This window comes from Muscardinus avellanarius (genome assembly GCF_963383645.1).
Source record: "Muscardinus avellanarius genome assembly, chromosome: 5".
Lineage (NCBI taxonomy): Eukaryota > Metazoa > Chordata > Mammalia > Rodentia > Gliridae > Muscardinus > Muscardinus avellanarius.
The window spans coordinates 136,457,321-136,485,139 of NC_137790.1; the positions used below are offsets into that span (position 1 = coordinate 136,457,321).

Consider the following 27,819-nt stretch of genomic DNA (forward strand, 5'->3'; position numbering starts at 1 on the left):
ATTAATAAGCTGAGAACTCTGCTCCAGGGAGGATGTGCAGGTGTGCAACCCAGAAAGCTACCCCGTCTCGGATCTGTCTGCCAGCTCTGTCTGTTCCTAGATGGCAGGTGGCCATGGGCATGATCCTCCCGCCAGGTTTTATTCTCCCCTCCTTCCTGCCCCTTGCACTAACTTCACCCATCTATCCACATCTTTTTTCTTTCTCTCTTTTTTATATTGATTCCTCTTTTTTCGTTTTTAATTTTTTTATTGGTGCATTGTAGTCATACTTTTTTTTTTTTTTTTTTTTTTTTGGTGGTACTGTGGTTCCTGGAAGCCCTTCTACCTCTGGGCTACACTCCCAGACACAATTTTATATTTTTTATTTGGAAACAGGGTCTCCTTAGCCAGCGCGGCTGGCTCCGAATCTGCGCGATCCTCCCGTCTCCACCTCCCAAGCGCGGGGATTACAAGCGTGCCCACCACGCCCGGCGTAGTCATACATCTTAATGGGGTCCAAGATGGTGGAGACACACATACCCAAGTCACCCAGTTAGCCTTTACCCGATTCCTGCCCCCTCCCTCCTTCTCATGTTTGGCTTATTGATTGGCTTTGATATGTTTGTGAACGTATATCATGGATATTAATTCTCCTCTTCCTCTTCGCTCTCTTCCTGTCGTGTTTTCTGTGTGTGTGTGTGTGTGTGTGTGTGTGTGTGTGTGTGTGGTGTGTGTGTGTGTGTGTGTGTGTGTGTGTGGAATTGAACCTGGGGGTATTCTACCTCTGAGCTATACCCCAGCTCTTTTTATTTTTCAAAACAGCGTCTTGCTAAATTGCTGGGGGTCTCACTAAATTGCTGAAACTGGCCTCAAACCTGCGATCCTCCTGTCTCGGCCTCTCAGGTACTGGGATTACAGGTGTGCGTCACCACGTCCGGCCTGTCCTCTTATTTTTAAGAGAAGAGCCTGTGGTCTAAGTTCTAGAAGACCCTGCCCTCACCCGAGTGAGCTGGGCAGGGCCACCCGCTGCACAGGGTCCCAGGATGGAGTTCTTGGGATCCCAGGCTACGTCTGGCTCTGTCCCCAGAGGAGGCGGGGAGAGCAGGTCCTGACATTGGGTCTCACCTCCGCCTTGTCCTGCTCCTCCTGGCTCCAAGGCACAAAGCCGGCTGCTGCTCCCTGGGGACAGTGCCCGTGGGGAAAGATCCCTGTCCTCTGGGGCCGGATTTCACAGATGCTCTTGTCAGTGTGTCAGAGCTTGATGCAGCGTGGGGTTTAGGCTCCATCCAGGGTTGTTATAAAGAGACTTCACCGGGAGATCTTGAATGGATGTGGCTTGCAGGCTAGGCAGGGAAGAGCTGGGTAGACTTGGGTGTCACTGGGGCTAACTAATTGCTATTATTATCATCGTCATTATTCCTATTGTCATTGTTATCGTATTAGGGATTGAACCCAGGGGCACTCTACCTTTGAGCTGCACCCCTAACCCTTTTTATTTTTTATTTAGGAGCAGGGTTTCACTGGGTTGCTGAGGCTATCCTCAAACCTGTGATCCTCCTGTCTCAGCCTCCCCTGAACCCAGGGGCATTCTAACGTCTGAACGACACCCCTAGCCCTTTTAATTAATTAATTAATTAATTAATTAATGTATTTATTCATTCATTCATTCATTCATTTTTGGTGGTACTGGAGTTCCCTGGAAACCCTTCTACCTCTGGGCTACACTCCCAGACCTATTTTATATTTTTATTTTGAAACAGGGTCTCTTAAGCCAGTGAGGCTGCCTTCAAACCAGCGCGATCCTCCTGTCTCCGCTTCCCAAGCACAGGAATTACAAGCGTGCGCCACCACGCCCAGCTTTTATTTTTTATTTTAAAATGGGGTCTTGCTAAGTGGCTGAGGGGCTCACTGCATCACTGAGGCTGGCCTCACAAACCTGTCTCGCCCTCCCAAGCACTGAGATTACAAACTTGTGCCACCACTCCGGGCTGATTACTTTTTTGAAGCACACATTTATAATAAGAGCCATTTCTGGCATGGAATCTGCCATGTTTAAAGTTAACGATACCGTTTAAAGGCTCCCCAGAGAGTCTTGCCTCTTGGCTGCTTCCTGCGGTGGGACCTCACGAGGGTTTCGGTGGCACCGGCGACCACGAGACATTCCACGGAAAGGCTTAATGAGGCAGTCAACATTTTTACAACCTCCGATGACCATTCCATGTCCCATAAAAAACTGCTTGGGCCAGCCAGGTCAGCCACAGTGCCGTAGTAAGTGCAAAGTTAGCAGGACAATGAGGACTGCAAAGTCAAGAACTAGCACTTGTAAAGGAGCTCTTATTCTCTGGCGCCGCGTCTCGCCGGGGAGATTCGCAGGTCCCTGTTCCCCTCCAGCAGCCTGGCCTCGTGCGTGCATCTGGCTCTGCAACCACCAATGTGAAGCCGCTGCACACCCCGCGCCACACACACACACACACACACACACACACACACACACACACAGCCTCATCTCTGACCGCCCCACCAGCTCCGGCCGGGCAACTCAAACACACTGCGCCCTGGAGTAGGTGGCGCCCGCCTCTGAGCCCCTGGACACTACTGTCCTTTCCTTCTCCACACCCCTCTGCCCCCTCTGCCACTGTGCTCATGATTCTACCCCTCTCTCTAGGAATCTCCCCTGAGCTCTCTCTCACATGTTACCTGGCACCCCATCTCTGCCTGGGCCAGGCAATATTTCATTTTTGATTGTATTGAACTATATAACACAACTTAAAATTTTCCACTGAAGCCAGGGGTTGGTGGTGCATGCCAGTAATCCCAGCATATGGGAAGCAGAGATGGGAGGACCGCGGGTTCGAGGCCAGCCTCAGCAGTTTAGCAAGACTCTCACAACCCAGTGAAACCTTGTTACAAAACAAAATAAAATAAAAAGGGTTGTGGGTGTAGTTCAGAGGTAGAATGCTTCTGGGCTCAATCCCCAGTACCCAACCCCCAAGATCACCATTTAACCATTTTTTAAAAATATTTTTGTTGTGTGTGTGTGTGTGTGTGTCTGGGGATGGAACCCAGGGGCATTTTACCTCTGAGCTACACCCCCTGCCGTATTTTTTATTCTTTATTTTGAAACTGGGCCTCACTGAGTTGTGGAGGCCCTCACTAAGTAGCCGAGGCTGTCCGCGAACCGCGATCCTCCGGTCTCAGCCTCCCGAATGCTGGGATTACAAGCGTGCGCCACCACGCCTGGCTTCATTTAACCATTTTTAGTGTAAAGTTCTATTGTATTAGGTAGAGTCTCACTGTGGTACAACCATCACCACCATCCCAGAATCTTCCTAATTTGAACCTCTGTATTCATGACACAATACCTCCTTACCCCTTCTCCCCCAGCCTCTGAAACCCCTCCACCCTCGGTGTCTATGAATTTGACTCCTGTGGATACCTTGTAAGCCAGGCATGGTGGCACACACCTGGATTCTCAGTACTTGGAAAGCAGAGACAGAAGGATCTTGGGTTCAAGGCTAGCCTCAGAAACTTAGATTCTCAGCAACCCAGCAAGACCCTGCTTCTAAATAAATAAATAAATATTAAATAAATAAATAAATGCCTGTAGGTGTAGCTTAGAGGTAGAATGGCCCAGGTTCCGTCCCCAGCACCGCACACACTGTAGAAACCTCATATCAAGCGAGTCTCCAGTACTGGTCTTTCCGTGATCTGGTTTATTTCACTTGGCAGTGTCCTCAAGGTTGGTCCATAATATTCGAGCATCTATCAGGATTCTCTTTCATTAGAGACTGAACAAGTTCCCATTGTATAGACCACATTTGGCCCATCCATCCACCCCCAGCGAATATTTGGGATTTTTTTTTTTTTTTTTTGTACCAGGGATGGAACCCAGGGGCCTTCTACCTCCGAGCGACACCCTAGCCCTATTTTCTTTTCTTTAAGCAAGCTCTCACCAAGTGGCTGAGACCCTTGCTAAATGGCCGAGGCTGGCTTCAAACCTACGATTCTCCTGTGTCAGCCTCCCGAGTACTGGGATTGCAGGCATGTGCCACCACGCCCCGGTCTGTGGTTCTGATTTGAGCAAGCAGCACTGCGGTTGCATTTCTGAAGTCCACAGAGCACATGAGAATGAAGAGTTGGGCGGATGGCGCCTCTGCCGCTCCGTCACCTTCGGGTCTCCCACGCAGTCAGAGGGCCACCCACAGTCACGCCTGGCAAGAGAACCGAGAGACTGCAGAAAGAACGGGGCAGCTGTCTTGTCAAGACTCTCCATTTCATCCCCCTCCCCGTGACACAGGCATTATCAGACTGCAGTGTTGGAGACAGTCATTTAGAACCGGGAGTGGAGGCCACTTTTTTTTTTTCTATTTTATGCAGTATTGGGGATGGAACCCAGGGGCATTCTGCCTCTGAGCTCTACCCCCAGCCCTATTTTTTATACTTTATTTTGAAACAGGGTCTCACTGGGATGCAGAGGGCCTCACTAAATAGCTGAGGCTGTCCGCGAACTACAGTCCTCCTGTCTCAGCCTCCCAGATGCTGGGATTCCAAGCGTGCGCTATCACGCCTGGCACCTTGGGATGGTCTTAACTATCTGCGATGAGAGCTCAGAGCTGGCCCTGGCCCCCATCACTTCTGAGACAGTCTGCTACAGAGAGCCATCATCACAGGAGAATGATTTTACACTTGTGAGCCACGGCCCCGCGAGGTTTCTGAAAACCAAAGCCCCGCTCCTTTCTGTCTACCAAATGCACTTGGAAACCGAATCCTTGGAAAGAAACCCCCGTTCCTAAACTTGGCGGCAGCCCTTTGGCCTCTGGAGCCAAAGTGTATGTTGGCCCCTTACCAATGCATCTAGGGCAAGTGAGCGGGGGAGCACGCTTGCTGATCTGTTGGGGTCAGGCCGGGGCGGGGGGCTTTGTCAAGCACCTGCACCTTCCTGGGCCAGCCAGCCAGCTGGGCCCTCAGTCCTGAGCATGTCCATTTGGTCTTGAGAAGAGCCAGGCCCGTGGCCGTTGGGCCATCGCTCACCCTGGTGACCAGCACAGCCCGGGACGATGTGTAACTGCTCGCCCACCTAGCGGGAGCAGCTGGGGGTACCAAGGGCAGCGAGTGAGCCCGCTCTGCCCACTGGCCAACAGCAGCCTCCCTCCTTGGCCTGCCCCCTCCCCACAATCTGCTATGGTCTTTCATAGTCAAGACCACTGGAATAAAGAGTCCCAGATTCAAGATCAGAACCCAGACCCCAGGCTCCCATTGCAGCTTGTTCAACAACAGTTAGCTCTGGCTGTTCAGGGCCACTGGGACTCCCGCACCACCCCACACCTTGTTGTTGGCCACAGGTCCATGTTGATGGGAGGATTCCTGAGTGGGGTGCGGGAAGATGGGTCAGAGAGCCCCTTGTCTCTCTCAGCAGAAACATCTTATTATTGTGTTTCCAGACTAAAGAGTCTTCCCTGATTGCTGGGAGCCTGCAACGTTGCTGAGCCACCCCGGCCTTCCTTCAGGAGGGCAGGCCCACCGCCAGGCCCATGCGCTGACCGGCAGGGCCCACGTCACATGCCGGGACCTCGCTAGGGAAACACAGCCTTCTAGCACTTGGCATCTGCCCGTGCGTCACCATACGGTCTCTGTTCCAAGGGCACTGGAGCTCAGAGAGGTTTTGAAATTTGCTCAAACCTAGGCATGGTGGCTCACGCTGGTAATTCCAGTGTCTGGGAAGCTGAGATAGAAGGATCACGGGTTTGAGGCCAGCCTCAACAACTTAGCAAGGCCCTGGTTCAAGAGAAAAAATAAAAAGGGCTGAGGATATAGCTCAATGGCAGAGCACCCAGTGTTTAATCCTCAGTAACACACACACACACACACACACACACACACACACACACACGAAGTTCCATGTTTTCATTATCAAAACATTAGAAAATAAACAGAAGATAACAAAATCAAGTTCATGTAAGCACTTGGGGAGAGCCTGGTGTTCTAGAGGGTGTGCTTGAAAGGTCTTCCAAATATACAAGGTCTTTGTAGGCCAGGCGCGGTGGCGCAAGCTTGTAATCCCAGAACTTGGGAGGCTGAGACAGGAAGATCACGGGTTCACAGCCAGCCTCAGCTACTTAGTGAGGCCCTCTGCAACTTACTGAGACCCTGTTTCAAAATACAGAATAAAAAACAGGGCTGGGGCCGGGCGTGGTGGCGCACGCTTGTAATCCCTGCGCTTGGGAGGCGGAGACAGGAGGATCGCGCAGGTTTGAAGTCAGCCGCGCTGATTTAAGAGATCCTGTTTCCAAATAAAAATATAAAGTAGGTTTGGGAGTGTAGCCCGGAGGTAGAAGGGTTTCCAGGAACCCCAGTACCACCAAAAACAAAAAAACAGGGCTGGGGGTGTAGTTCAGAGGTAGAATGCCCCTGAATTCCATTCCTAATACTGCAAAACAAAAACAAATATACAAGGTCTTTGTATATTCAGAGAGTGCAGAGAAGTATTATAAATAAGGGACCATATTCGACTCCAAATTCTTAGTTATTTTTGGAACCTAACCAGGACGTTACCATGTTTTCCCATGTGCATAACCTGTAACATGGGAGGACATGGTAACTTCCCCACTAACTGTAAGAGGCTGCATAGGATTTCACGGCATGTGTGGACCACTCTGAATTCTCTGTAGGAGGGGAGGAGGAAGGCATGAAGGGATGCTAGCCAATGTCTGGGGCTGCCCACATGCCCCGCTGCTTGGCTCCCTGTCCGTAGATGGCGCAGGGTCCAGATGTCTTGACCCAGACAGATGCGGTGGCTTGCTTGCTTTGCCTGGGACCGGCCTCATGACTGATGGAGGAGATACCTGTGCTAGCTGTTAAGTAAAATAAAAAATTATGCGAGTAAAATAAAAAATAATGTGAGTACGGCGGAGTGTGAAAAACACGAGAGAGGTCCGGTACACGTGGCATGTAAAGTTTTAATGGCACGGCTCTCCTGGGGATCAGGGCGAGGCACAGTGGGCCCCGCGCGCCTGTCCGAAGCTAGAGGACGCGGGCTCTCCTGTTCAAGGTATGCGTCTTGCGAGATGGGGGGTTTACTCGCGGGAACGCCCAATTCTCGTGGGGGTTTCGGCCCCTCCCTTGCCCTGCAGAGGTCATGTGACACAAAGTCACACGAGTGCAGGACCCAACTTATCACTAGCAACTTGCAGGTACGTCTTGTACAGACACCAGTGGTGACAAACGGCAGTGGAAGGACCGGGCTGCTGTATATGGGAGAGGGGGAAGGATGGTAGGAGAACAGACACCCCCATGTCCCCCAGCTCCAACATCCAGGGCAGAACCCAACAGCTCCAGGAAGAACCCACTCTGAAGGGCAGGTCTGGTCTATAACCCTTGCTTTTTCCCACCGGACTTCCAGGCGCCTAGCTCAGGGCCACACCTGCCCTGGAAATTAAACAGAATCCCATCTGCATTAATCAACAACCCTATGAGCGAAATGAAGTCAGAGGTTTCCTTTGGCTGGAACGAGGCAGGAATAAAAGGGATCTTGTGCAACGGGGCCCTTGGAACCCTCAGGCCTTGGAGAAGCGGCGATACTGGTTGTTTGTCGTGAGCCAAATTAAAACCAGGAGTGTGGTGGCGGCTGCCAGGCCTGGCCAGGTCCACAGCCACAGGGATGGCGGTGCCCACAGCTTTGCGGGGGTGATGGGGCCTCCCAGAAGGACCTCGGGGAACAGCTTGGCTCCTTCGAGTATAGCCGCAGCTCTCCCATCTGTAATAAGAGAGGTTGGACTACAAGGTCACAGAGTCCCTTCTGTTTTAAGAGATCTGTGGTTCTTGGGAGCTGCCCGGGTATATTAAGGTCACTCAGTGTTATTGGTGGTCAGCCTCCCAGTGTAACATGATGCCAGGGCTCCTTTCACTCCGAGGGTCATGACTCAGGCGGGACCCAGCCCCGGTGACCTCACCATGGTGGGACAGAGTGACCTCTGTCTTGCTGAAGACAACTCCGAGTCAAGTCCCAGAGCCCCAGGGCTGAGCACAGGCTGCTGCAGGCCAGCAGGGGAGGGCGTTGACCCTGGATCTCCTTTTTTAGCTGGAGATCTCCTGGCCTCTCCTGTTCAGCTGTCCATCAGCACCGAGGGGAAAAACAGCGTGGCCCTCAGGAGCTCTCTCTCCTGCTTGCGTGGGCTGCCCCTGGAGCGGGGTCACACTCCACGAGTCCCTCCTGCCACCCAAGCAGAAGGCCTGAGCCTTGGGGCCTGTGTCCAGTCTTCCAGCCCAGCCTCCAGCCCTGGCATGGGGGAGAGGCCAGGACCGGAGGCCGGCTGGTGGGACCCGGAGCCCAGAGCTGACCAAGTGGTCCCAGTGGTGACCCAGCGGCCCTCTCCTTGCAGGGAACAGCAGCCACTTCCAGGCCGACCTCTGCCAGAAGCATCGGCAGGACCCTTCCCCAAGCAAGTGCCACAGTGCCACCCAGGATGCCAGGAAGGAGACCAGCAGCATGTGGGGCCTCATGGTGATGGCCCAGCTGCTGGCCGGCATCGGGACCGTGCCCATCCAGCCGTTTGGCATCTCCTACGTGGACGACTTTGCGGAGCCCAGCAACTCGCCGCTGTATATCTGTGAGTCACTGGCTGTGGGTGGGTACTGAGGTGGCGCTTTCTGAGGCCCCAGGGCCCCATGCGGTCTCACCCTCTTTGTCCACAGCTCAGCCAATGAGCGCAGGGCCCTGGCAGTCAGATAGAGCTGGTGTGACTGTGCACCCTGTTATCTCTCATCTATACAGCCCAGAGCAAGGGGCCGACTCCAGGGTCCCGGGCGATTGACCTGCTAGACAGCTGAGCTGTCCGTGGGATTGCAGGAGACGGTGCACGTAGCCGCTCAGCCCCGAGCTGGCGCTGGGGGCAGCTACTCCTTCTGCTCAGGTGCAGCCCAGGGCTCATAAGTTTGGGCTGAGCTGTCTGCTTGGGGGCAGGTGAGCCTCCATGAAGCTCATGCAAAGCAGATAGCAGATGACTATCTGAATTCCCAGCGCCTCCACTTAGAACAAACCACAGAGAGCTTCCTGGGGGGAACCACACCCCAGACCAGACAGACCACAGCGCGGGTTCTGTGACCCGCAGGCTCCCACCAGGGCCTCCAGCATCATACCCACAGATGGCGTCATCCATCAACACACCCCATCCCGGTTGACAATTTTAAAATGCTGGGGTGAACCGGGCATGGTGGAGCTCGCTTGTAATCCCAGTACTTGGGAGGTTGACACAGGAGGATCACAGGCTCAAGGCCAGCCTCAGCTACTTAAGTGAGGGCCTCTACAACTTAGTGAGACCCTCTTTCAAAATTAAGGATAAAAAATAGGGCTGAGGAGAGCTGGGCGTGGTGGCATATACTTGTAATCCCAGTACTTGAGAGGCTGAGACAGGAGGACCGCAGGTTTGTGGCTAGCTTCAGCTACTTAGTGAGGTTTTCAGCAACTTAGACTCTGTTTCAAAATAAAGAATAAATAAATAAATAAATAAATAAAAACAGGGCTGAGGGTGTAGCTCAGAGGTAGAATGCCCCTGGGTTCAATCCCCAGTACCACGGGGAAAAAAAAATGGGGGTATAACTCGGAGGTAGAATGCCCCTGGGTTCAGTCCTCAGTTCCACCAATAAAATAAAATAAAATAAAATAAAATAAAATAAAATAAAATAAAATGCTGTGTGGTGGGGCAAGCCTATAATCCCAGTACTTGAGAGGCTGAGACAGGAAGATCGCAGGTTCACAGCCAGCCTCAGTAACTTAGCAAGACTCTCTGTGACTTAGTAAGACCCTATATCAAAATAAAAACTAAAAGGGCTGGGGCGTAGCTTGGAGGTTGAACACCCCTGGGTTCAATTCTCGGTATCAAAAAGAGAAACCAAAAAGTAAAATGCTAAGGAATCCTTAGCATTTTTATTTCCTGGTCGCAGTCTCTCTGGCAGTCAACCAGAGGAGAAACCCACTTGGTTCGGCATGTCTTGGCGCCTTAGTGGCTCTGATCACACCTCCCCGTAGGTGTTAGGGCAGGGGACACATGGGTGGCACCTCGGTATCCCCTCCTCTTGGGCGCACGGGGCTGCCAGCCCTCTCTGCCCTCTGCAGCCTCCTCTCCCCTGTTCTACTTCCAGCCATCCTGTTTGCCATTGCTGTATTTGGACCGGCGTTTGGGTACTTGCTGGGCTCTGTCATGTTGCAGATCTTTGTGGACTACGGCAGGGTCGACACAGGTGAGTGTGCATGTGGGTACCATCACCGGCTCCCTGGAGCATCCCTGCCCGCCTCCCATCCAATCAGAACAGAGATGCAGAGATGGGGCTTCAACTCCAGTGCCCTTGGCTGTGTCGCTCACTCCTGCAGTTCCTCAATGGATAGGAGCAGCCCTTCTGGGGCTCCCCTCACAGGGAACCAGCTGCTATCAAGAAGTTGGCAGTGGGGACCCTTGAGACCCAGGGCAGGGTCCCAGATGCTCAGCCTGCAGCTGCTCAGCCTGGTGGTGACATAAAAAATACCCCTCTGGTTCTTTAATTATAAGATGTTGCTGACTGTTTAAAAACCAAAGACTTAATGAGAGCTCTTCTGGGCGGGGGGGTGGGGGGGATCAGTATGGAGGTTCCTCAAAAGACTAGGAAGGAGCTGGGCGTGGGGGCGCACGCTTGTAATCCCAGCATTTGGGAGGCTGAGACCTGGAGGATCGTGGTTCACGGCCAGCCTCAGATACTTACTGAGGCCCTTTGCAACTCAGTGAGACCCGGTTTCAAAATAAATAATAAAAAATAGGACAGGGGGTGTAGCTGGGAGGTCAAATGCCCCTGGGTTCCATCCCCAGACCCGGAAAAAAAAAGACTAGGAATGGATCCGAGCATGGTGGCACACACACTTATAATCCCAGTATTGAGAGGTTGGAAAAAGGGGATCTCAGGTTCAAAGCCATCCTCAGCTACTTAGTGAGGCTTTCCACAACTTGGTGAGAACCTGTTTCCAAATAAGAAATAAAGTAGGGCTGGGGGTATAACTTGGAGGTAGAATGCCTCTGATTTCAATCCCAGTACCCCCTCCCACACCAAAAAAAAAAAGATTAGGGAAGGAACCACCCACCATATGATCAAGCTATCCCACTCCTCTCTGTCCTTCTAAAAGAATTCAAGTTAGACTACAAGAGTAATAGCGCATGCTCACAGCGGCACAGTTCACAACAGCCAAATCGTGCAACCAGGAGACGATGGATGGAGAAACGTGGATTAAGCACACGATGGAACGCCCCTCAGCCGCAAAGAGGAACAGAAGCATGCCATTTGCAGGACAATGGATGGAACTAGAGACTAGCATGCTGAGATAGTCCCGAGAATTATGACCCGTATCTAGGGAAGTGTGGCGTGGCGTTTGGCTGTGGGCTCGCAGCCTGGTTCCACGTGAGTGAGCCTGGCTTTGTCCTCAGTTCCCTCATCTGGGAAATGGAGCCATGATAGTAAAATAGGGTTGTTGTACAGACTACAGCAAGTCTGATATACATGAAGAGGTTAACAGGTGTGGGCTCACGAGCTTCCCAGAATGGCATGGACTAAGTCACTGGGTGTCCTAGAAAACAGAGTCCTTAAGCCGGGTATGGCGGTGCATGCCTATAATCCTTAGTATTTGGAGGCAAGAGAGAGGAGGATCGCAGGTTTGAGACTAGCTTTGGTAATTTAAGCAAGACTCTGTTTCAAAATAAAAAGGGCTGGAGCTGGAGAATGCCCTTGGGTTTAATCCCCGGTACCATGAAAAATAAAGAAACGGGAGTTGATAGACATGGCGTGAGTGCTGGGTTCGCCATTCAGCGACCAGCCCAGTCTGAGGAGCCAAGGGCTTCTGGCCCTGTGGATGTGTCCCACCCACCCAGCCTCCCACACAACGGGGAAGGGCGGCAGCGTGGCAGAGGGACAAAGTGCTTTCTAAGTTCAAAGGCGGGAGAGAAGGCGCCTGCCTGAGGTAGTCGGGGAGGGCTTCAGAACACAGCCAAGAAGTTGGAAAGTATATGGCGGGTGGGCATGGTCTCTGAAGTTCCCACGGCCGGAAGCTGTGCCGGGAGGCAGGGCTGGGCTGGGCCCTTGGGAAGAGAACCCCACACAGGGCAGGGCCCACTCATCTCACAAAGAGTGAGGCAGGTGACCATGCTAACGAACGGTGCTGCCGGAGCCGAGATCCCCATCCCTGAGGGCCATCAGACTGTCATCAGCCTCCACAGCAAATGAAAGTGGCCTCGGGCCCGAGCCATCCGGGACTTCCGGAGTTGGTTTCTGATCCTCAGCTGCACAAAGAGACCAGCAGTAGAGTCCCCGGTCCACCAGGAGAGCGTCCAAGGACACCTGCGGCGGTGTGACTGTCTCCTTCTGCCACTGTCCCTTCCCTCTGTGCCCATCACAATTAGTTGATGCAAAGAAACACAAAGGCAGACTTGCAGAGAGTTGCCAGGAGGAAAGTGTCTGCCTGAGAGGCCAGGCGGCCCACGCTGTTGATGGCGGCTTCCTCAGGCTCCTGAGGACTAGGGGGCCACATTTCTTAGCGATCGAGAAAGTTGAGTTGTTGAAGATTTCAGTGCTTAAGGTTGGTGCAGGTTTGGGCCCCGGGAAGAGACAAGTTTGAAACTGACCAACAAAATGGCACTGAATGGTCGTTATCTTGGATGAGGGACTTAACCTCTTAGACCTTCAGTTTCCTGGTTGGCTAGAGGTAGAGAGAAGGAACTCCTACCTCATAGGCTTACTCTGAAAACTTGGTGGGAAAACAGATGGGCGGGTCTGGACTGCGGCACTCCCTCTAGAGAGTGGGTTTCCTACACTCTTATTCTGCTGATTGTCTTAATAAAAGCAGGTGGGGGGAAGGTACCACTCCCTGGGGCCTGGGGATTTTCTAATGCTCAGGTACAGTGGCCACGGTTCTTTAAGAAGACTAGGATGTCTTGGAAAGGTATCCCAGCCAACGTTCTAACCGATGGCTTGCCTTGTCTTAGTTGGTCTTCCCAGTGAGGTGAAGTCATGCGTTCATTCACCAAACACTTGCACCCTCTGGTTTCTCCCCAGCTGCAGTTAACTTGAGCCCGGGTGACCCTCGATGGATCGGAGCCTGGTGGCTGGGCCTGCTCATCTCTTCGGGCTTCTTGGTCCTCACCTCTTTGCCCTTTTTCTTCTTCCCTAGAACTATGCACAGAGGAGGGGAGGTAAGGTTCTGAGCGCCCGTGACTCGAGCTAGAGGAGCTTAAGAAAGGGAAGCGGGGTGAATAAAGCAGAGCGGAGCCACTGCGGCCGACTGGGTGACAGCGTAACACGTTTCACCACGCAGAACTTCTCAGAGGCTTTGAGAGGTGAAGGAGCTGGTGAATGTCCAAAAGGTGGTATCTGCTGAATGGTCCGTCACCACATTAGCACTGAAAAGAGCAGGGGGGAGCCGGGTGTGCTGGCGCACGCTTGTCATCCCAGCGTTTGGGGGGCTGAGACAGGAGGATTGCGGTTAGAGGCCAGCCTCAGCCACTTAGTGAGGCCCTGTGCAACTCAGTGAGACCCTGTTTCAAAATAAAGAATAAAAAATAGGCTGGAAGCCAGGCATGGTGGAGCGCGCTTGTAATCCCAGCATTCAGGAGGCTGAGACCAGAGAATTGTGGTTCGCGGACAGCTTCAGGTACTTAGTGAGGTCCTCTGCAGCTTAGTGAGACCCTGTTTCAAAATAAAGAAAAAATAATAAGGCAGGGGGTGTAGCTCAGAGGTCAAATGCCCCTGGCTTCCATCACCAGACCCACACACACAAAAAAAAATAGTGTGGAGTGTAGTTCGGAGGTAGAATGTTCCCGGGTTCCATCCCTAGTACCGCAAAACAAACAAACAAACAAACAAACAAACAACAAATGATCAAAGCTGGGCAGGGTGGTGCATGCCTGTAATCCCAGTACTTGGGAGGCTGAGACAAGAGCATGGCAGGTTTGAGGCCCACCTCAGCAACTTAGCGAGACCCTTGGCAACTTAGACCTTGTTTCAAAATAATAATAATAATAATAATAATAATAATAATAATAATAATAAACAAACTGGGTATGTATAGCTGAGAGGTAGAATGCCCCTGGGTTCAATCCTTAGTTTCCTCCCCCCGAACATAAAATATGTATGGTCCTTTTAACCAAGTTGAATAGGGATCATTGACCAGGGAAGACAGAGGATCTGGAGCCAAGGACAGTCAAAACAAGACAAAAAAACCCACAAAAAACAAAAACAAGAAGCACAGGCACTGTTTGTTTCAAGAGCGCATCTTCACAAACCAGCCCTGAACCATCATGCCTGGAGCGCGGCGGGCGCAGGGCAGGACCACTAACTGACACTCACCCCTTTTGCTGCCCCCAGCAGCCTCCTGCCATGGCGGACGAGGCGCAGAAGATGGAAGAGACCAAGCCCAGGAGCTCCCTGACGGATTTCATTAAACGTAAATTACCCACCCTGCTGCCTGGTTTTCCCCGTGAGCGTGTGGAGTAGGGGTCCCCGGGGCTGTGTGCCCCGAGACGGGGCCCTGCGCATCTTGGTACCTGGAGGGAGGCAGCTCGGCTCCTGACCGTAATGTGTGTGCATGCAGGGTTCCCCCGAATCTTCATGAGGCTCCTGATGAACCCCCTCTTCATGCTGGTGGTCCTGGCCCAGTGTACCTTCTCCTCGGTCATCGCCGGCCTCTCCACCTTCCTCAACAAGTTCCTGGAGAAGCAGTATGGCGCCTCCGCTGCCTATGCCAACTTCCTTATCGGTGGGTCCCGGGGCCCCGGGGAGGGCCTGGGCACCGCGGCCTTCTCTCGGCCCCAGGCCAGACCGGACACAGACAGGAGACAGCAGGACTTGCCCCGGAGAAAGAATGTTAAGGACCTTTTTCCTGGCTGGCAATCTAGAATGTTCTTGGCAGGTTTCTGGGGCTCCTGTCAGTTCCTTCAGGAGTGGGTGGAGGCTGGGGGCGGCCTTCCTCCCTGTCGAGGGGCTGGAGGGCTGACCGGCTGTCACCTGACGTCACCAGGCGGCAGAGGAGAGGCGGAGGGTGGACAGCGTGCCTCTAGGGTTTTTCTCTTCTTCTCCGGAACCTGCGATATGTTTGCTCCTGTAAGAGAAAACGTAGCTCCGTGGTTCTTGACCCCTGAGAGGCTGCCCCAGGGAGCTTTGCCCGGTGCGCAGGCTCGGCCCCACCCAGCCCAGTATGACCAGAACCCACCGAGGTAGAGCCCCACGTCAGCATCGTCGTGGCTGATGTGGCCTCACCAGGTGCCCAGGTGAATTACGGAGCCCTGCCCACAGGTGATCTGGACCATGTGGCGTGAGGTTTGAGGGGGACTCCCTGCACCCCCTGGCCCCCTGTGTGGTCCTCGGAGAGACATGACTTCATGGTAGCTCAGGGATCTTCAGGGTTCAGGTGAGGGAAGGTGCTTAGTATATGCACATTTAACCCAGAGCCCTTGAGCTGCACGAGGGCTATCCTTTCTCTTCTGCCTAGTTCCAGGGCAGTTCTCTAGTGGGGGAGCCTCTCTAGATGCGCCTGGCAGACAGTAAGTGTTTAATTTGTGCCGGTATTGGAGAATTGCTTTGGTATTAATTTCTAAGATGTAAAAAGTCGTCAGGGCCTGGGTGCTGCGCAGGCGCCCAGGCGGGGAGACGCAGCAGCTGTCCAATGCAGAGCTCCCTTCCCGCTTTGCCCTTCATTCTAATGATTAACCTGTAGTAAAAGCCTCAGAGTCAATTGAGCCTTTAGCCCTAAAACTCTATAGAGGCGATCAGTGCCTCTGTTTACCTCCTCTCCTCTGTGACCTGGCCTGGGTAGAGGAAAGGCAAACTCTGTGCGCTGCTTTGAAGCACCCACAGCTGATGGGCAACTAATACTGCCCAGTACAATAGAGGCAAAGGAAAGGCAGATCCTTGACCCCTGCTCTTAGTAAGCGCACTGTCTGGAGACAGAGGCTCCACCCGCCCTGCCTAAGGAATAGGTTGCTAGCCCGTCACCTTGGTAACGCTGATAAGAAGATACCAATACAAAATCTATTACAAGGCCAGGGATGGAGACAGGGTCAGAGCTCCGTTTTCGGGCTCTCCAGCGTGCATGCCAGCATACTGCTTTTCCCTTCCCTTCTCTTTTTATTTCCTACTGGTTTTGTAATGAAGACTCATCCAAGCTGCACCAAGCTGCATATTAATTTTAATTTTTCTTATTCAACAAACTTTAGTTGAATAAGAAAAAGATCCCACGGCACCATTTAAACCATAACAATCGATGTCAGCAATTACTGTTGGAATGGAACCTATCCATGTTCAGTGGTGAAGCCACGCTCCCCTCCTGGGCGCACAGACCAGCTGGCTCTCCTCCCGCAGGCGCCGTGAACCTGCCCGCGGCGGCCCTGGGCATGCTCTTTGGAGGAATCCTCATGAAGCGCTTTGCATTCCCTCTGCAAACCATCCCCCGTGTGGCCGCCACCATCACTACCATCTCCATGATCCTCTGCGCGCCCCTCTTCTTCATGGGATGCTCCACGCCGGCCGTGGCCGAGGTCTACCCACCCAGGTAACGGATACCCTCGGCTGAAGCCAGGGCCCAGAAGTAGTAGCCGCTGGCCTTCCCGGCAGCCTCCTCTCCTCCCTCCTGTCACTGTTGAGCTGATCTCTCAGGTGACAACTTGGAAAATCAGGTCTTAAACAGATGCTCCCTTATGAGACAAGATCAAAGTGGGGGCCACCAGCAATCAGGGTTGGTTTCTGGTTTTTTGTTTTTTTTTTTTTCCTTAAGAAATGGCCCAAATTAAGCTGGGTGTGGTGACACACACTTGTAATCCCAGCATTCAGGAGGCTGAGACAGGAGGATCGCGGTTTGTGGACAGCCTCAGCTACTTAGTGAAGCCCTTTGCAACTCAGTGAGACCCTGTTTCAAAATAAAGAATAAAAAAAAGGGCTGGGGGTGTTGCTCAGAGGTAGAATGCCCCCTAGGTTCCATTCCCAGTACCACCCCCAAAAAAAAAAGCCCCAAATTAATTAGCATGGTTTCAGGATGAATTTGAGCCCCAGGAAAGAGTGTCAGCTCCGAGCCAGATAAAATAACAGAGACTCACTGAGCTGTGGCAGAAAGACAAGAGGAGACGTTTTTGAATCTTAAGAAAAATAAGAGCCGGACACACTTGTAACCCCAACATTCGGGAGGCTGAGACAGGATTGTGGTTAGCAGCCAGCCTCAGCTACTTAGTGAGGCCCTCTGCAACTCAGTGAGACCCTGTTTCAAAATAAAGAATAAGCCAGGCGTGGTGGCGCACGCTTGTAATCCCCAGGCTTGGGAGGCTGAGACGGAGGATTGCACATGTTTGAAGCCAGCCTCAGCTACTTAGTGAGGCTCTCGGCAACTTAGTGGGACCCTCTTTCCAAATAAGATATAAGATAGGTCTGGGAGTAGAAACTCTCTGGGTTCCACCCCCAGTACCACCAAAAATAATTAATAAAAATAATAGTAATAATAACAATAGTAATAATAATAATAATAATAATAATAATAAACAGGAGGGCTGGGGTGTAGCTTGGAGATAGAATGCCCCTGGGTTCAATCTCCAGTACCGCAAAAATAAATAAATAAAAATAAATAAAAGCTTCCTTTGTCTCTGGTAAAGGGGAGATGGCCAGAGGGAAGGGCGGGTCACTCGGAACCCGGAATGTACTGCTTCTCTGCAGGCTAACCACAGATGGAGAGCAGCCAGAAGCCTCAGCCTTTAGGTGGCTCTCCCTGAGAGTTCACATCTGATTTCGTCCTCACACAGGCTTGAGTTCTAGTTGTGTGGCTTTTCACTAGTTGGGGGGAAGCGACTTAACTCACCTCAACTACAGGCTTCGTCAAAAGTGAAGAGTTCATCCTAGATTTAGTGGGATGACCTGCCTGAAAACCCCGGCTCTGTGCCCGACACAGACGACATGCTCATTATCATCAATATTGTTATTTCTTTTTTTGCGGTACTGGGGATGGAACCCAGGGGCATTTTACCTCCGAGCTACACCCCCTGCCCTATTTTATTCTTTATTTTGAAACAGGGTCTCACTGAGTTGTGGAGGGCCTCACGGACTGAAGCTGTCCGTGAACCGCGATCCTCCTGTCTCAGCCTCCCTAATGCTGGGATTATGAGCGTGCACCACCATGCCCGGCTCTAGGCTGTAGTTTATCAGCCCTTATGGCAGCCCTCCCCAAAGAAGATCGCGACTGGCCAGTCTGAGGGGCGATGTTCAGTAAGATCAGCCAGTGAAAGCCCTTTGGTCCAGGGATGGTGCGGCGATCTGAAAGATGTCTACAAGACAGGCAGTCCAGGAGACCGCCGCTGCCTCAAGGGGTCCTGGCCACGACCCGCAGCCTGAGTCCCGCAGGAGGAGAAGAGGAAGCCAATATTGCTTCTAACTTCCTGTTGTGGCTGCCATTTCTCTCATTCCGGGGTCTTGGTTGGCCGGTTACTTTGACGCCTGCTGAGGCAGGGGGTTTGTCGACTGACCTTTTACATCAGTAAAATAGGTGAGTCTGGGTTCCCAGGGTCAGAAGAAATGGAGAGGCGCCGTGACCCCTGAACGGTGGCAGATCCACCGCTGGCTCCGGTCGGCATAAGCCGGGGTGGCACAGACCCAAGACAAACAGCCGCACAGGCACATCGCCGGGCTCCGGCGGGGTTCTTTCTTTATTCCGGCTTTGTTTGATTCCTCGTTTCCTGCTCTGCTGGCAGCACATCAAGTTCTATACATCCGCAGCCTCCTGCCTGCCGCAGAGACTGCTCGTGCCCGGACTCCGTCTTCCACCCGGTGTGCGGGGACAACGGCGTTGAGTATGTCTCCCCCTGCCACGCGGGCTGCAGCGCCATTAACATGAGCTCCGTAGCCTCCAAGCAGCTGGTAAGGGCGGCTGGGGGACAGGAGGGGCCCCCGGGGTTTTGGAGCGCTGCGACTACCCTTGCAGACAGACCCTGTGTCCTGGGACTCCCGGCCTCCCCTGGGGCGTACCCACTCTCCCTCCTCCTGCCCTGGGATCATGATCGTTAACCGAAGCCCAAAGTCAGCCAAGGACTGGCCCAGGTCCAAAGAGCACAGGACCCCAGAAGAGACAAGCCAAGGCGCCCCTGCCCCCCCAAGAGGTCTCTGAGCCCCACCCTGGCCTGGCCTCACAGGCACCTCTGGATCCTGTGTTTCGGCCCTGCTGCAAAGCCACGTCAGTGGGCTCAGATAAACTGAGAGCAGGGGCCGGGCATGGTGGGCACGCTTGTAATCCCCGCTCTTGGGAGGCTGAGACAGGAGGATCGCGCAGGTTCGAAGCCAGCCTCAGCTACTTAGTGAGGCCCTCAGCAACTTAGTGAGACCCTGTTTCCAAATAAAGTATAAAAAATAGGTCTGGGAGTATAGCCCAAAGGTAGAAAGCCTCTGGGTTCCACCCCAGTACCACACACACACACACACACACACACACACACACACAAACACAATAATAATAATAAAAATAAAAAATAAACTGAGAGCAGGGGCTTCTGTGACATGGACCCCTAAGGGAGATAGGAGCTGGGAGGGCTTTAACCCTTTCCCTCCCAGGTGGGCCGCACCATGGTGCTCTTTAACTGTGGTGCTGGGGATTGAACCCAGGGACATTCTACCTCTGAGCTCCACCTCTAGCCCTTATTTATCTATCTATCATCTATCTATTTATGAGGTACTAAGGATGGAACCCAGGGGCATTCTACCTCTGAGCTATACCCCCTGCCCTATTTTTTATTCTTTATTGTGATACAGGGTTTCGCTGAGTTGCAAGGGCCTCACTAAGTAGGAGCTGAGGCTGGCCGTGAACTACAATCCTCCTGTCTCAGCCTCCTGAATGCTGGGATTACAAGCATGTACCACCACGCCCAGCTCTTTTTTTTTTTTTTTCTTTTGAGACAGGGTCCTGCTAGGTTTCTGTGAATCTTACTACATTGCTGAGGCTGGCCTCCAACCTGAGATCTTCCTGTCTCAGCCTCCCAAGTCCTAGGATTACAGGCATGCACCACCACGCCAGGCTGTCTGGTAGCTCTTAAGAGGCGAATCTGGGACCAGAAGCCAGAGCCCTGTCTCGGCTGGGTCCCTGTGGCCAAGGCCATGCATCTCCCGGCCACCAGCTCCCCTGTTTCCCGTGCTCACTCGATGGGGCCCTCTGTGAGCGTCAGCCTCCCCGGGCCAGCCAGCAGCAAGCTGACTGGAGTCCTTGGTTTAGTTATTCAACAAATAGAGGGCTGAAGGCTCTGCGCCAGGGGCTGAGGTGTGAGACCAGATCCCTGCTCGCGTGGAGTTTGCAAAATACCCAGTAAATGCACGAGAAGGTTCTATGTCAGGAAGAAACTTGACGGCCAGAGTGCCCGAGACCTCCCTGAGGGTGTGACATTAGAACTGAATCCACACAGCAGAAGAAAGCCTATGAAGACCTGAGAGTCTTGAAAGGAAAGGCACAGTAAGTGCGAGGCCCTGGCACGAACACACTGGGCAGGTGGTAGGAGAGAAGAGGAGGCGGAGGGCACCGGAGACAACACCAAGGGGAGAGTGGGACACCCAGCCGGGCCAGGGAGCAGGCAGGGCTGCAGCCGGGACGCCAGGCTTAGAAGTCTGACGTTCTAGCTGGGCACGGTGGCGCACTCCTGTAATCCCAGTGCTTGGGAGGCTGAGACAGGAGGATCGCAGATTCCAGGCCAGCCCCCCCAATTTAGCCAGACGCTCAGCTTAAAAAGTAAATAAATAAGCTGGGCGTGGTGGCTTATTTATCTCCTAGTACTTGAGAGGCTGAGACAGGAGGACTGCAGGTTTGTGGCCAGCCTCAGCTGCTTAGTGAGGCCCTCTGCAACTTAATGAGACCCTGTTTCAAAATAAAGAATAAAAAAATAGGGCTGGGGATGGAACCCAGAGGTAGAATCTCTCTGGGTTCCATCCCCAGTACAAAAAAAAAGTAAATAAAATAGGGCTGAGAATACAATTCAGAGGTAGAATGCACCTGGGAAGGAGGAGAAGGAGGAGGAGGAGGAGAGGAGGAGGAGAGGAGGGGAGGAAGAGGAGGAGGAGGAGGAGCAGCTGTTGTTGAAGTTGTTAGATGTTCTTTCTCCTAAAAGCGATGGGGGGGCTGTTCCCCCAGGGGTGCCCGAGGAGAGGAAGGCACTCTGAGAGAGCGTGGGCCGGGCCAGCACCCCCTTGGCCCCCTTCTCTGAGGGCACAGGGCAAGCTGCTTCTCCAGCTACCGATGCCCACACAAAAAATTGAGCTTTTCAAACAGCGGGGTGAGGAAGAGCTCGGGCACCCCAGTCCCTCTTAAGGTCGGAGGAGTCTCCGGTGGCTTTTGTGGTTTTTCTTATCTTTATTTACTTACCTCTGACTCATCCGCTTCCAGAAATAATCTTGGCAAGTTGCCAGTGACAGCGTTTAAGTACATCAAGATAAAAATCCATTAGCACGGTATCAGGGGGGAACAATAGTAAATGACAAGGGAAGAAAACCTATGCTTTAAAAGCACGGCAGTATCGTACACAGCATACTCCTGAGTTTCCTGGAAGCCAAGGAAAACGGGGTAGGGGGAGATCATTCCCACGGCCTGTTACATAGATTCCCAAAGTTGAAGATCCCACCCCAGGGAGGCTGGACCAGCGAGGGTGGGGGTCCTTGAGTATAATTGGTAACGGTAAATAAAATTACACAGGCTGTGGAAGTCCCCAGGGAACACTGAGCCCCCTTTTTTTCTGAAAAGGAGGTGGTAAACCAGTAAATTAGGGAATCCATCAGGCTCTGGGAGAATGAACCATGCTAGTTTATTAGTTCCAGCCATGGCCCCCTAACTGCTAGGACACCTCCACGGTCCTAAGCGGGGCCCTCAGACACCGCGGGGAGGAAGGTGAAGACCCGCAGGCCAGTGAGCTGCAGGGCAGTGCGTTTTCAATACTTTTATGGGTACATCGTCATTATGCATCCTAGGGAGATGCCACGCAGCACATGCATTCGTGCACGCAGCGCTCGGTGTCTTTCCCTCCGTACCCCGCCCGGCTCCCCCTGTCCTTCCCCACACACGTTAGTGGGGCTGCTCGTCACATCTGCAGGTGGGGACTGAGCCTTACTTGAACTCTTTCCCAGCTCCCGCCCCTCCCCCAACCCCCTTCTGCTATTCGCAGGACACTGTTGAGCCTTACACACTTACAGGCCCCAGCCGGGGCCTCCTCTGGCGTCCTTCCTTTCCAGCAGGAAGGCTTTGCAGAAGCCTAAGGACTCAGGGCTGGGGGGATTCCATTGGGTTCCCACTGTTCCCCCACATATGTGTGCAACGAACACACAAATGGCAAACACAACCAGCTGTGTGAGCGCACAGCTAGGTGGGGTAGCGGGGCCAGAGGAGAGCCCTGAGGCAGCACGCGGAGGGGCCTGTGTCCCCAGGCACCGCAGGAGCCTGGCCTGAGCTGGATGCTGGCCTGGGTGAAGCTGATTCCTCTTGCCTGGACAGTTAGTGTAGTGTGCCCCCTGGGATACCTGGAGACCCTCGCCTGCTCTCCTCTCCAGGCTCCAAGTCTAGGCTCACCTTCTTCCCCGGGGAGCCCGAGGGTGGAGGGTTTAGAAACAGAGGGACTCAGAGCAGCGCATAGTGGCACACACTTGTAATCACAGCATTTGGGAGGCTGAGACCGGAGGATCATGATTCACAAACAGCCTCAGCTACTTAGTGAGGCCCTTTGCAATTTAGTGAGACCCTGTTTTAAAAAATAAAAAGAGACCGGGCATGGTGGCACACACTTGTAATCCCCGCGCTTGGGAGGCGGAGACAGGAAGATTATGCAGGTTTGAAGCCAGCCATGCTGGCTTAAGAGACCCTGTTTCCAAATAAAAAATATAAAAAATAGGTCTGGGAGTGTAGCCCGGAGGTAGAAGGGTTTCCAGGAACCCCAGTACCACCAAAAAATAAAAATAAAATAAAATAAAAAGACTAAAAAATAGGGCTGGGATATAGCTTGGAGGTAGAATGCCCCTGGGTTCCATCCCCAGTCCTAGAAACAAAAACAAAACAAAAAAAAGAGAGGGACTCAGCTGGGCACAGCGGTGCACACTTGCAATCCCAAGACTCGGAAGGCCGAGGCAGGAGGATCGCAGGTTTGAAGCCAGCCTGGGCAACTTGGGCTGTCAGCAACCCAGTGGGACTCTGTTTCCAAATAAGAAATACAACAGGGCTGGGGAGCGTAGCTTGGAGGTAGAATGTGTCTGGGCTCAGTCCTAGGATCAAAAATCAAACAAAACAATATAGAGACTCTCTGTCCAGAGCTGGCGATGTTTGCGGCGCATGCTGGTGAGCTCAGGACCGTAGATTCGCTCTCACCCTCTCTTTCCTCTCCAAGGTCTATCTGAACTGCAGCTGTGTGGCCGGGGGATCCGCGTCGGCCAAGACGGGATCGTGCCCCATCCCCTGTGCCCACTTCCTGCTCCCGGCCATCTTCCTCATCTCCTTCGTGGCCCTGATCGCCTGCGTGTCCCACAACCCCCTCTACATGATGGTTCTGCGGTGAGTGGCCCGGGGCGCGGCCTCTGCTCCCCGGCTCCCTCTGACCTCACAGGCGCCTCAGTCTCTCCCCGCCCCTCTGGCTCTGAGTCCTCTGAAAGACGGCGTGCAACCGGTTCTTTTGGTAAGAGAGGGAGACCAGGCTAGTGCGGCGGTGCCGGCCCTGTACCGAGCTGCGCCCTGCACCCAGCCGCACCCTGTGGCTCAGAAAGGCAGAGCCGGCCCCTGGCGGAGCCCGCTGCGGCCGGGTTTCCTGGCTCCGCGTGGAGGAAATGCCTACGCATCCACTGACTCTGAAATCCTGAGAGAACGGGAGGAAGGAAGGGAGAGAATTCAGTTGGATGCTCTAAGTCATCAAGGCAGGAAATGGAGGGAAAGTGCAGAGGCAGCGTTGAGAGTCAAGGAAAGTGCTGAACAGGAGGAAACTCCAGGGCGCTAGGGTCCGGGCCCTGGAACCCAGGTCAGAAGAGGCGGGCTGGCCACGGCGGGAGGGAGGAGAGTGTCCGGGCACCGGAGCATCCCTCAGCTGAGCTCCCGGGAACACTGCGCCCAGGTTCTCCTAACCCGCCCCTTGCGGGCCTCGCTGGGCCCTCCTCCCTGTGAAGGCAGAGAGGGCGCAGGATTTAGACTGTAGGTGCCAGGGTCGGAAAGTCCCTGCTCAGCCACACACTGGCTGAGCGTCCTTGGGGGTCGCCTGACCTCGCTGAGCCTCGGTTTCCTCCTCTGTGAAATGGGGATATCAAAATCACCCTCTAAGTGTTAGGCTCAGGATTCTACGACCAATTGCTTTGCAAATATATGGCACTTTACCTATTAATTGCCACTCTTGAGCTAATAATAATAATAACTATTATTACTATAATTATTATTATTATTATTATTATTAACCGGGAGCTAGGTGCCCCAGGCTTTTTTTCCCCAGAAGGCTAGGAGAGGAGGGAGGAGCTGAACCAGCCACTTGTTGAGATCTGTTCACAAATTGACTATCAAGTTCACTTGGAAGCTGCCAGCCCCTGTCATGATCATGGCTTTGCGGGTGCTGGCAGATGGGAAGCCCCTGGGTCAAACAGAAAAGGACTTCCTGCACAGAGCGGCTCACATCTGGAACCCCAGGAGTTGGGAGGCTGAGACAGGACTATAGGTTTGAAGCCAGTCTCAGCAACTTAGCGAGACCCTGTTTCAAGACACAAAAAGGGCTCGGAGTGTAGTTTGGAGGTAAAATACCTCTGGGTTCAATCCCCAGTACCAAAACATAAACTATTACTCTGACTACTTCTGTTGCACCCCAGGATGGGAAGTCACAGAGAACAGAACATTATTTCAACTGCAGGATGGGCTTTTCTAGAAACATCTCTCCTTTCCAAGTCTGGTCAGGATTGCAAGTAAAGCTGGAATGGAAGTCCCAGGATCCCATGATGGTTTAAAGACAAATCCCACCGGGAAAGATGACAGAGCAGAGGTCGTTTACTGCAGAAGATGAGACTTCCAGGCAGCTTTGGAGGTGCCCAAGCAGTATTTCCTTTAGTCCCAGCCCCCATCGGGCCTGGGAGGTCATGCTGGGAGCAAAGGTCAGCTGGGGACCAGAGGGAGGGAGAGAGAGAGACAAAAGAGGAGGGGAGAGAAGAGAGAGAGGGGGAGAAGAGAGGAGAGAAGAGAGAGGGAGAGAAAGACGGAGATCTGCTGAAGATAAATAGAGCAGAGACTAGAAGAGGCCCAGGAGCTCAATCAAAAGCCAAAGTGGGTTGTGGGTGTCGGGGACTCTGCCCAGGGCAAAGATGAAGACAAGATGAAGTCCACCATTAAAGACCAAGCCGCTGCAGGCTCCGGAGGTATAAAGAAGCATCCACAGGTCAGGATCTGAGGCGCTTTTCATAGGAGGCCTGACCCAGCTGTTGCTGGGAAACTGCAGACACCCAATGGATGTCCCTGCCTGGGCCATCCCTGGGGGTCTGGAACAAGGCCCTTCTATTTTGCTGGCAGAGGTGTGGCGGTGGGTAGAGCCCTGGGGTTGCTTTTGAGTTCCCTGGGCACTGTGTCCTCAGCCCCGACAGCGCCCACGGGCCGAGGACAGAGGTCCAGGCCCAAGCCCGGGGGCTCTGCAGGTGTCTCCGCCGGCCGCTCCTGGCTCCCCACCTTGCGTGTGATGGGGGTGTGGAGAGCCTCTCTGCTCCAACTCCCCAGCGTGCGCCATCAGCCCCGCTGTCTGAACCGCCTAACTCAGCCAAACACATTTCCCCCTTGAAGGAGGGAGGGACCAGCTAGAGAGTTTGCAGGACCCAGGGCAAGTGAAAACATCAAGCCCTTGGCTCAGAAATTATTAAGAATTTCAACACGGCCACAGCAGATGCTTCGAGCAAGCACAGGCCTCTCAGAGGGTGGAGCCCCGCGCAGCTGCACAGGTCGCGTGCCCACAGAGTTGGCCCGGGGTGAGGGATACTTTCAGTTGTGCACGGAAGCCGACAGCCCAGGGGCCTCAATTACACCAGGGCTGTCTTTTCCTGGTATAAGACGCTCAGGGAGATGTTCAGACCTGCCACAAAGGCCCTGCCAGCCACCCTCTGGTACCACTCCTGCATCCTTCCTCCTGAAGTGGGCCTACCTGGGCAGCCCGGGCAACCACACAGTCCAGTAGACCTCTCTCGTTCTCTCTCTCACTCTCTCTTGCTCCCTCCTGCTCCTTCTCCTCCTCCTCTTTGTCATTTTTCTCATTGTCTCCTCCCCCTCCTCTTCATCCTCCTCCTTTTCCTCCTCTTCCTCTTCCTCCTCCCATTCCTCCTCCGTTTTCTCCTTGTTTCTTTGGTTTTCGTATTAAGGATGGAACCCAGGAGCATTCTACCTCACCCGCTCCACCCTCTTTATTATTAGTTTTAATTTTGAAACAAGATCTCGCTACGTTGCTGTGCCTGGCCTCTAAACTGTCATCCTTGGGTCTCAGCCTCGCAAATACTGAGATTGCAAGCGTGCAGAGATTCCCAAACTTGAACTCACATCAGGATTTCCTGGGACGGCTTGTGAAAACACAGGTCACTAGGCCCCCACCCCCGGAGTCTCTGTCTCTTCTGGATCCATCCGTGCATTGTTAGCTGCTGCACAGCCCGAGAGCCTGCAACCTCTCACGAGTGCTCGGGGGATGCTCTGATCCAGAGGAGGATGCTCTGAAGCCACTGACTCACCAATAGGAATGCTTGGCCCGGCTGCAGCCGGTCGTCCAGGTGGCCCATCGGGCCAGGTGGGAACAGGTCTGGACCTGTCTAAGGCTGGCCACCCGCTCCCCAGGGGATGGTGCAGCCCCGAATCCTCTAGGTGCTAATTTCCCCATTTTCCTTTTCAGTGTGGTGAACCAAGAAGAAAAGTCCTTTGCCATTGGGGTACAGTTCTTGCTGATGCGTCTTCTGGGTGAGTGTCTAAGAGACCCCTTCCTGAGCAGTGGGCGTCCGAGAGCTCTGGGGAGCAGGGCAGGCCTGGGGGAAGCCCTATCTCAGCCCTGCTGTGCATAATCAACAGCAGATGCCCAGATCCTACATGAACCGTGTCCCTATTGCTTGAGGTTAGGAAAGATTCCATGTGCAGCATTCATTCCACACTCAATTATGTAAGAAGAGTGAAAAGTGGACCCAGCTGAGAATGCCTCGGAGCAAGGTAACAGCAGGCCTTTTTACATCTGTCTTTCTCCAAGAATTTTCTGTAAGAACAAACTCTTGCATTCCTGCCCCAGAAGGACGGCAACCGAGCCCTGCCCTGGCTCTCTTCCAATTTTGCCAAATTCAGTCGTTTTACTGCAGTTCAGAGAATATTTCTTCTGTGTGAGGTCCTCTGCCTGTGAACCCTGCCCGTCCTCGAGCAGCCCAGAGCCCTCCGGAGGACCAGCGGTCCTCCACAGGGAGGGACCTGCCCCCGGGAGCAGGAGGCACCTAGCTCCCCCTGGGTGCACGGTCTGAGAGTTGGGGGACACTTTGCAGGCCCTTTCCTGGACTGTTTACTCTGGGATGTTCTTAATTTACTTTGTTTTTCAGTGTGGGTATTAAACCTAGGGGCATTCTACCTCAGAGGTACACCCCGGCCTTTTTTATTTTTTAGTTTTTTAGTTTTTAGTTTGAAACAGGGTCTTGCTAAAGTTGCTGAGGGTTTGCTAAGTCATCTCTGCTGGCCTGGAACCTGCGATCCTCCTGTCTCAGCCTCCCAAGTACTGGGATTACAAGCGTGCACCACCATGCCCAGCTCTTTATATTAATTTGTAACTTACCATCTATAACTCAAAACTTGCACTGAGGCCTCTGCTGAGAAGATCTTACATCTCTCGC

At 53.2% G+C, this 27,819-nt stretch overlaps 1 protein-coding gene across 1 annotated transcript in view; it reads left to right on the forward strand.

The window, feature by feature from the left end:
* The window catches only part of SLCO2A1 (solute carrier organic anion transporter family member 2A1), a gene marked incomplete at both ends in the record, with an annotated part of 349,518 nt that overhangs the window by 319,552 nt on the left and 2,147 nt on the right, over positions 1–27,819 (forward strand). Inside the window, 9 exons of the mRNA XM_080696611.1 lie at positions 8,358–8,585; positions 10,117–10,215; positions 13,045–13,181; positions 14,353–14,431; positions 14,579–14,743; positions 16,345–16,534; positions 18,711–18,876; positions 23,358–23,521; positions 26,850–26,914. Of these exons, the coding sequence (XP_080552737.1) occupies positions 8,358–8,585; positions 10,117–10,215; positions 13,045–13,181; positions 14,353–14,431; positions 14,579–14,743; positions 16,345–16,534; positions 18,711–18,876; positions 23,358–23,521; positions 26,850–26,914 (1,293 nt within the window). The remainder of the gene's footprint in view (positions 1–8,357; positions 8,586–10,116; positions 10,216–13,044; positions 13,182–14,352; positions 14,432–14,578; positions 14,744–16,344; positions 16,535–18,710; positions 18,877–23,357; positions 23,522–26,849; positions 26,915–27,819) is intronic.